Raw genomic sequence first — 9923 nt, 5'->3', positions numbered from 1 at the left:
CAACGCCGTTCACGCGATAAGCCCCAGACATCTCGCGATACTGTGACCACTTGTTTATTCCCGAAAGATGGCGGCGGCGCCTCCAGATGAGGTTAGCCTGCAGTCGCGAATCAGTAAGTCAACATTCATTATAATAACAGGTTTATATGTAAGACACAGCCGAGGCACAGTTAACGGAGGGCGAGTTTTATTTTCGGGTTGAATACTCACCCCCTCCCCGTGTGAATGGGGGAGTCAAAAGAGCAAATGTCACCAAAATCAAGAAAGTGCTGCTGACGTTTAAGGAACAAACTCATATTAATGAATCAATGTTGAGCTCAGGTTTTCAGCGTACATGACGTTTAATGTTAACAATTTGAGTCTGACGGTGTTATAGTAACGTGTCATGTACATTTGAACTTCCCAGTAAAGCATTCCTGAATGCTAACACAGCCAGTTAGTCAGTTAGCTGCCAACCAAAGACGTGTCAGCTGAATCAAAGCAGGAACCATCACTTCTGCTAAAACCTTATGATTCAGCCCCACGTTTTCTTCCAAATACAAACATCTTTCTCTCAGTCTGCCCCAGAACAGAGAACAGATGACAGTGTGCATACTGCAAACAATCAGAGGCTATAACTGCAGCTACAGTGATTATAGTTTGTATGGTATCTTGTCTTGATGACTTGTCTCTTATTTTACTCGTTTTACTTTGCTGGTACACTACAAACTTATCCTGAAGTCTTATTCCATTCTATTCTATTCTATTCTATTCTATTCTATCCTTTCCTTTCCTTTCCTTTCCCATTCTATTCTATTCTATTCTATTCTATTCTATTCTATTCTATTCTATCCCTGGTAGTTTATGCTCAACCTTTGTGCTTGTAAAATGTGGTTGTGAAAGAGCTCACTAGCTGGTGTTGTTAGTCTCAGAGGTGTAACAGGCCTCACTTATCTGAATCATTATAAAAAAGTATTGTAACTTTTTTCTTTTAAAATATCGAAATTCACTCTCATGCTCTCTCACCTCATGCATACAATCAATCAAAACAAAAGCAGTTGCAGGCAGGTTGGTGGACAATTGTCAATACATGCTTTTTAAAAGTCTGTCTGTGCAGAGATAGGTTTCTGATCATATACCTGTAGAGCTTGTACTGGTTTAATGCCTCTATCGAGGAGGCTGTTTTTAAATGTGTTTGCTTGTTTATTTGTCTGTGTTAGCAGCTAAACACTGGGATGTATACCTTTTTTTTTTCACAACATTTCTAGAGATTTCCTGGGGAATTTTGTAATTAAATTTATGAAGTTAACCGACAGGGTAGTGGACTGGCACAATCTGAGGGGCCTTGGTGTCGGTGTGCATTCTCTAGTTTGCACTTGCACTGTTTACATAGTGTAATTGTTCTTTAATCATTTTTATCATTGCTCGTTATTTAATCATGCCTTACGATGCAGAATAAAGAATGTTACTGAGCTGTGGGATGTTGTCTGTGGCACATACAACATAAAACATTAACATTAACTAACAGAAATGAAATGCATCACCTTTTGTTTTCTCTCACACAGACAAGGCCACAAACCCCCTGAATAAGGAGAATGACTGGGACAATATCAAGGGATTTTGTGATCAGCTCAACAATGAACCAGAAGGGTGAGATGATGATGATGATGGCGGGGATATAATCACAGTATTTGAGAGTAGTAAAGTTCTTCACTGCAGCCTCATTTAACTGATGCTGTTTTGTTATACCATCAGCTAGCTGACTATTTTAATTAGTAGGGGTTTTTGATTCACAGGTTGTCAAAATTATTTGTGTATTTTTTGACCTGATTGTTTGTTTCCTTCAGTGTTCTTGACACTTTTTTGTTAGTCAGTAAAGTACAACTTAAAGTCTGTTTTCATCCATCAGTCCACAGCTTGCGACCAGACTTCTGGCTCACAAGATCCAGTCTCCTCAGGAGTGGGAGGCTATGCAAGCACTCATGGTAAGTCTTGTTCACCAGTGGGTTAGGGTTGGATTTGTGGCTAATAAGCTCAAAGTCACATGTTACATGTCACATGCCATAATTGTATCTGTGTCTGAAATGTAAAATCCAGCTAACTTGAACCTTTTTTCAGGTTCTTGAGACATGCATGAAGAACTGTGGAAAACGTTTCCATACTGAAGTGGGGAAGTTCCGCTTTCTTAATGAGCTCATTAAAGTGGTTTCACCAAAGGTAAGGGTTGTTCTCGTTGCTGTCGTACCAGTTTGGCTACATCTATAGCCATGGGTTATGTAGGAGTTTGTTCACTCTTGAGCACGCAGCAACTACATTCTTGATCACATAGAATTTCCTTGCAGAATTAGGCATTCAAAATCCACAACATATCTGTTTACGCTGCCAGTTCAGCTGCATCTGTGGCCCCTGTCTTCTAGAGTTGTAAATCATACCTAATTCAGATAAAATCTGTTCCATTTCCAGGAATAGACAAATAGAATGAATAAATTTTTCTATAATAATTATCAATACCTACCCCTTGCAGTATTTAGGTGCCCGTGCTCCAGAGGCGGTGAAGAAGAAGGTGTTAGAGATGATGTACACCTGGACGGTGAGACTTCCAGATGAGACCAAGATAGCAGACGCTTATCAGATGCTGAAAAAACAGGGTGAGTGCTCAAGATGTTTTAGGACATGATTAAGCATCAAGCTAAAGGAAGATTTTTAACCTTATTAATAATGGTTGCAGTTTGTACATGGTTCACTATTCAATATAACCACAATAAAGTGGTTTACTTATTCTTTTTTTATTATTTAAGTATTTTCTTTTATAAACTAAGTGCAGTATAAATATCATACCTTTTGTGTCTGACAGTTTTACTCAGAGTGACGTAGAGTCTGTCACCGAGGGCCGTACACGGTGTGAATGCATGAAAGGCGGGAGCTGTGTTGTTGACGTGCATGGTTAACAGCTGTCCTTGTTCTCTTCCAGGCATTGTCAAGCAGGACACTCTGCTTCCTGATGACAGGCCCCTCCCAACCCCTCCACTCAGATCCAAAAGTGCCATCTTTGAGGATGAGGAGAAATCCAAGGTATGAAGTATGAGTGACGATGAAGGTGCAACGACCACACCAAACTGGTTGACAAAAGACATTCCTGATTCACGGATCGACGGAAATCTTAACCCATCTGATCATTGATGATTCAGGCTCCTGTGAAAATTGTTGAGGGACCATTGGTTTCTTAATTGGCTTCCTCTTCTGTCCTTTCCTGTTTTTGTAGACATTGTCCCGCTTATTGAACAGCACTCACCCAGAAGATCTAAAAGCAGCAAACAAGCTCATTAAGGAAATGGTCCAGGAAGTGAGTAGTTAAATCTTAAATTGTAATATAACCTTAACTTTTTCTACAAATGCAGTATAAAAATGTGCAATAATGCTCTTTTTTTTACATGTGATCAAATGATCTTGGGCATTGTGAGAGTCTCTTGTTTTCTTTTTTTTTCTTTCCTAGGATCAAAAGCGAGTGGAGAAAGTATCAAAGCGAGTGAACGCCATCCAGGAGGTGAAGGAAAGTGTCAACCTGCTGAGCCAACTGCTGGAAGGCTACAGCAAAGAGAGCAGCTCCCAGAGCAACCAGGATCTCATTAAGGTCAGCACAACTCGGCTTGTTAAAAGTCTCATAATCCACCCGGGACCGCTCAATAAATGGGAGAGTTTAGGGTTTTGACATGGTTCTAATTTCAGGATCTGTACCTGCGTTGTGAAAAGATGAGGCCCACACTGTTTCGATTAGCCAGTGACACAGAGGATAATGATGAAGCTCTGGGTAAGTAGGGAAAGTAAGTGGTGTAATATGAGGTGGAACAAAATTTCTTTTTTCCATAGTAGTTCCCAACAGGGCATGACTAGAAAAATTGTTAAGACTTCAGGAAAATCTGATTTTTCTTTTCTCAAATTAGATTTTTCTCTGGCAAACATTGTTCGACGCTACTATTTTGCTAGTTATCAAAGCAAATGTAGCCATGATTTTGAAGTGGCTTTCATGCAGGCAAAGTGGAGGTGCATCATCTCCAAACAATCACCCAGTTTTTCTTGTGCAATTTTAGAGACTGGTATATTTCACCAGTTTTGAGGCATCATCATCATGTGTTGCATTAAGAGCGATGCAAAAGATATGAAATCTGATTTGAGCAGCCAGAGCATTCAGACTGAGACGCATTCTCAAACCACTTCCAAATGTGGATTTCTTTCAAAACCAATCTCAATAAATCTGAATGTGCAAAAGATTTTTTCTTGCCGCCTGAACATGGTGTGCCTTTGATGCTGCTAATTATTTTTCTGCTTACAGCGGACATCTTACAAGCCAATGACAGCCTGACACAGGCCATCAATCTTTACAGACAACTGGTAAAGGGGGAGGAAGTACCAAAAGATGGCACTACCCTGCCCTCACAACCAGGTAGGTGTAATGTCGGCAGGATGTGGCTTCCATCTGCATCTACAGATGTGGTTTAGTCTATATTTCAGTTGACCATAAGACCACAGAGACCACATATGTGTATTTTCTGTCCAAATCAGGCAGCACCAGTAGCTCAGCACTCGTAGACCTGATGGGGCTGAACACGTCAGCCAACACGGCACCATCCGACCCAGAGCCCTCCAACCTCCAGACCCTGACTCAGAACACGGGTATCAACCTCCTGGATGATGAACTCATGTCTCTGGGTAAGCACAGGTCATAGCTCACGGATTCATCTGGCTCTTGGAACACATCTGTTGAACATTTTAACAAGATTTAAAAGGTCGAGTCAGCAGTATTAATACAACCGAGCCAGCACAGCATAGTTAAATCTTGTTTCCTCTGGCTGTGGTGTAGCCCGCCTGTTGGCTTGCTGACTAAATCCTACCGTCCTCAGAGGGAGAACACGCCACAACAAAGCAAAGACACATTCCCAACCTGTTAATACTTAAAACTGCAGTGTGTAACTTTTAAATATTAGATGTCCATTACATCCAAACCATTGTCGGATGAGTTCACGCAATCAGCCAACTGCTCCACAAACCCAGTCATTCAGGTTCCACTTCTTGTCCCTTCCCGCCCCTGCACTATCACTGTATCAGTCAGGGCTGGTAATATTTCAGCTTAAGGATGAAGCATACACATAATGTGACATCATTTCTGTTCACAAAGGCAGAATAATACCACAAAAATCATCAGAAGTTACACACTGGAGCATTAAATAAACTCGAAAACATAAGAAGTATATCATTTTAAATATTCATATTGCCTTAAGGATATGTTGAAAATCATTTTTGAACAACGTACACTTCATTCCAAAGCCACCGAAAGTGGTTGGCAGGTTCCTAGTACACCTTCTTACCAAAACCTCAACCCACTTTATCTAATAAGTAACATCAAAGGTCCACAAAGCCACGTTCCTTTCCTTGCAAGAATATTTAACTCTGAACCTTACTAAACTAAACTAAATTAGCTCAATACTGGCTCCCACATTAATGTTTTAATTATCAAAACCTGGAACAAACATTATCAACATTTTCCATTGTTTTTGTTTTCTTAGGACTGAATGTAACCGAAAACTACAACTCCCAGAACTCATTCCAGGTAAACTTGAAGATAACTTGCACTCACATTAAAGCCAGTTTACCCAACATCATCTCCTCCCCTGTCCAGTCCTGATGCACAAACTCTAACCCTCAGTTTGTTTTCTCAGACCTCTGATAGCACAGACTCGTCTGCTCCGCCTGTAGCGGCTGCGGTGCTGCTACCAGCTATGGTACAACCACAGCAGCAGGCTCCACCAACAGGGGGCTCCACTGCTCCTCCTAAAGCCATGGAAGAACTGGATTTGCTGGGGAAAACATTGCTGCAGCAGTCTTTACCTCCAGAGTGTCAGCAGGTCAAATGGTAAGAGCCAGTCACGGGAAGATGTTAGACTTGGGGCGACAGTAGCTCAGTGGTAGAGCGGTTGTGGGTTTGATTCCTGGTTCCGCTCGTTGCTCATTAACACCATGTTTTAAGTGGTCTTCAAGACTACGAAAGCATTATATTTACCATTACTTGTGTCTAATAGAAGTAAATATGGAAGTGTTTTTGTCAAAAGATAAATATACTAACAACATCTCACAACACTGAGGTAATGAAACTTTACATGTTCTACACTCAGGGATAAGAACCAACCTCATTCCAGAGTCACTTTACGGGATCTCCAGACCAAGTCCAGCAGTAATGGCAAGAACAGCCCTAGGCCTCTTCCAAACTCCACATCCTCTCCCACCACTCCAGGGCTAACGTCCAGTCTCCCCATCCAATCAGAGCAGCCCGACGCTCTCCTCCTCTCTAACCTCAGTCTCACAGCTGTGGAGAAGAGCTCGACACCTGCAGCCGACCTGTACGACACCATCTCTCTGGCTGATGTCACCGTGCCTCTGGAATCAATCAAACCCAGTAAGCACCAGATTAAAAAATAACAGCAGAATCAAAAGGTGATGCTGTGTTTTTGGTGGTTGTAGCTGCAGTTCTCTCTCAACACGTCATATTTTACAGGTAGCCTGTTACCAGTGACTGTGTTTGATAAACACAGTCTCCGGGTGTTGTTCACCTTTGCCCGGGACTGTCCTCCGTCACGGCCGGATGTGCTGGTGGTCATCATCTCCATGCTTTCCTCGGCACCAACTCCCGCCACCAACATCCGCTTTCAGGCAGCTGTGCCCAAGGTTAGTTTAAGCTGTGTACAAGTAAAGCCGAGTTCACGCTACATGATTCTAAGCCTGTAATGGTATGTAACCCACAGTAGCTATGTGAGAATATTAAGAGAGACCTGCTGACACCTCTCTAACACATCACAGACCCCAATATCATTTCCAGTATGGTGGAAATCTGATCCTAGTCTGCGGCTACATCCATACTACTACCTTTTCTTTCAAGTGAATCAATTATTCTCTAGATATGCCCGACAGCCACAATAACACAGTGCTATAACACCACTGTTCTGCTTTAATTGAACTTCTACAATAAAAGTTCAGAGGTCGACCTGTAGACATGAAATATTTCCCTGTGTCATTTTTCCAAAACTCGTCATTCAGTAGGTTTATAGTGTCATATAGTGTTGTTATAATCTGCTATAATCTACATGGACGTGTCCACATTGCGTTGCCTAGGTGATGAAAGTGAAGCTGCAGCCTCCCTCCAGTACTGAGCTCCCGGCCTTCAATCCCATCCTGCCTCCAGCCGCCGTCACACAGATCCTGTTACTGGCTAACCCACAGAAGGTAATTTTTTTGTCCGGCACACAAATCTCCACAGAGTGCGTCATCGTATTTAACTAGCTATGTGTCTGCATATCATTTTTAGAAATCTCCTTAAAGACCTTAAGTGATCGTATGAATAAAACGCATTTTACAAGCACAAGGCAACACCATTTACGAGGCAATCAAGGCGGCTAGTGAGCGTATATGGATGCAAACAACGCACAACCTAAAATATACATTTCATGTGGAGGGAAACGCATAAACACTCAAAACGCTGAATGTAAACAGACATTGTTTGTTTACAAGGGAACTACAGAGGAGCTCGTCTTGTCCCGTCACTGCCGCTGATACATTAGACTGAGACTGACGGTTGTGTTTTGTTTGTTTTTCTGTTTCAGGAAAAGGTGCGTCTGCGGTTCAAACTCACTTTCAACCTGGGGGAGAAATCTCATGACGAATCTGGCGACGTGGACCAGTTTCCCCCTCCAAACACATGGGGGAACCTTTAGTGAGACGGACCGCTTCCCTCTCATCAGATCTGCTGCTTCCGTTAAGATTTATGTTACGAAGTTGTCCCTCATCACTGGCAGAGGCCACGTGGCCTCTTTTTTCTTTCTTTTTTTTAACACTTTGAAACTTTTGGTTTCCAGCCAAACTGACGTGAGAATGGCTGTGGGAGCCATCTTCTTCTTGTGCCTTCCTTCACAGCCTTCCTGTCTTTACTCCGTCATCTCCATGTTCCTGTGTTATGTAGCCTCTCCTCTCCTGTCAATCAGTGCAGACGTGTGTAACAGCAAACTGTCAGAAACATTGACTCAATGACTTCTGGGAAAAACAAGTTGAGCCTTTTTAATGAACAGAATGTATGTGCATTTATCTAATTGATCTCATCCTGTGTCATGTGAGCTACACGTGGCGGCTGGTGTCAAACATTACGTCTGTTTTTTTTTTTTAATCATAACACCCTGACACTCTGAAGTGTCTGATGCAGACCTGACCTGGGATTTAAAATGTTACATGTTCAGAGTATTTTCACAAACTTGTACGTCTGGTGTTTGAGTCATTAATACTGATTCTCTGTTCAACTCTAAATGAAAGAATGGCTTTAAGTGGTATTTTATTAGTAATGATAATGATGACAATAATAATAATGATGATGATTAACCAGAAGGCAAAAAAAGTTATATATTCAATCCATAAGTAAATCACCATCACAACTGTAGTTTCAGTTTCCTATAAAATGAATGTTCTACCAGTGTTTGCAGGTGTAGCAGTGGACGGATCAGATGATAGTATTGTGTTCACCTTACTGTAAGTCCTGCAAAAGGGGAAAAAACTTTCACTTAACAGCTGCATCTGGGAACTATCACATTTAAAATCACTGTAGCACAGAGCAGAGAATGAGGAATTACTATGAAATGCTGTAAATGATTGAACACGAATGGGAGACTCAGATTATCAAGGAGCGTAGACGTGGATCAGTTCATATTCAGTTCAAGTATCGTCTTAGTTTTAATATACTTTGTTTTGAATGAAGACAGTTGGGTCGTTGTCTAAATTGTGGCAGTTTTTTTCCACTGCAGCAACATGAACGGTGTCTCCATGTCTCATTAAGCATCGACATTGGCGTATATCAGGACACTGTAAGGAAAAGTATATTCTGTGTAAAAGGTCCATGAAGGAAGGGAGGGTACTCATTCTCCTCCATTCACATCCTCCTCCCCCCTGTAAAAGAAAAAAAAAGTTAACTTTTTATTTCTGCACTTTTCTTTGTTATATGTATACAACACACGGGGATGTCACACGTGTCCAAAATTACGTTTCACTCAGGATGTTGATTTGGAGATTTTCTTTTTGACTCAAATATGCACTTGTTTTTTTTGTTTAAAGTTTGCACATGAAAACATTCCTTTTCACTGTCTCCTCGTTTGTTTGCTGTCGTTCACTCCCAGATCTTGCAAGATAAAAACTAAATCTAATTTCTTCTTTGGATCATAACCTACATCCCGATAAATCTTCATTCCAAACCGTCCTTTACTCTCCGAGTTATGCTGCTCACAATCAAGCAGCCAAGCAAAACAAAAAAAGTGAAGGTAGTAAGATTATAAAATGTGTAACTCTCCAAATGTTTGTATCTATAATAGAGATGTTTTTGGGTTTTTTACCATAAAGGGATGAATTTAAGACTTGACATAATGACACATTATTTATCATGTGATGCCAGTGTTATACCATAACCACAGTGCCATCAATCAACACTCGTTTTATGTACCTATACAGTTACTTAGTGATGTGCAGCAGAGCTGGCAGAAGAGCAATAATGAGTTTCCTGATCAGATTGTAAATATTGAACATCTGTGCTCCCAGCATGATTACACTTAACTATGCAGTGAGGGGGTATGCACTCATTTTTCTATTATCATTGCTAAAGGAAGCACATTTGGAAGGATTCTAAATTTCATTCAGTCTGGCCTCACGTGTTAGTTCTTTTTGACATAAAGGAGCAACACAATAGATGACTTGAGGGAAAACTAGAAATAAATTACTGGATTCAATTTTTGACAGATGCAAAACGCAGATGTGACATCTATTCTGAGTGTGTGTGTGTGGGGGGGGGGGGCATTTCAATCCATGTTCCTACTATAAATAAAAGCTTTATGTCCTCATGTATGTTTACCAATAAATGTCACACA

At 41.1% G+C, this 9923-nt stretch overlaps 1 protein-coding gene across 1 annotated transcript; it reads left to right on the top strand.

The window, feature by feature from the left end:
- Nucleotides 1-24: 24 nt before the first annotated feature.
- Nucleotides 25-9136, top strand: LOC131466614 (ADP-ribosylation factor-binding protein GGA1-like). The gene is made up of 17 exons (XM_058639989.1): nucleotides 25-113; nucleotides 1545-1629; nucleotides 1889-1964; nucleotides 2098-2196; nucleotides 2504-2627; nucleotides 2951-3051; nucleotides 3242-3322; nucleotides 3473-3610; nucleotides 3706-3787; nucleotides 4310-4420; nucleotides 4540-4686; nucleotides 5541-5584; nucleotides 5694-5887; nucleotides 6147-6427; nucleotides 6527-6696; nucleotides 7141-7251; nucleotides 7629-9136. Exons 1-17 carry the CDS (start codon nucleotides 68-70, stop codon nucleotides 7737-7739), a joined length of 2001 nt encoding a protein of 666 aa, XP_058495972.1. The 5' UTR covers nucleotides 25-67; the 3' UTR covers nucleotides 7740-9136.
- Nucleotides 9137-9923: the final 787 nt, after the last annotated feature.

Source organism: Solea solea, chromosome 10 (genome assembly GCF_958295425.1).
Source record: "Solea solea chromosome 10, fSolSol10.1, whole genome shotgun sequence".
NCBI classification, from domain to species: domain Eukaryota; kingdom Metazoa; phylum Chordata; class Actinopteri; order Pleuronectiformes; family Soleidae; genus Solea; species Solea solea.
The sequence above is the reverse complement of the archived record's forward strand: the minus strand, read 5'-3'. Positions and strand labels throughout refer to the sequence as shown.

What these genes read in the sequence shown, in the direction of transcription:
- LOC131466614 (XM_058639989.1), top strand. Translation starts at nt 68, where the DNA reads ATGGCGGCGGCGCCTCCAGATGAGGTTAGCCTGCAGTCGCGAATCA. An exon ending in GCAACCAGGATCTCATTAAG is followed by an intron (nt 3,611 to 3,705) that starts GTCAGCACAACT and finishes TTCTAATTTCAG; the next exon opens with GATCTGTACCTGCGTTGTGA. An exon ending in GAGTGTCAGCAGGTCAAATG is followed by an intron (nt 5,888 to 6,146) that starts GTAAGAGCCAGT and finishes TTCTACACTCAG; the next exon opens with GGATAAGAACCAACCTCATT.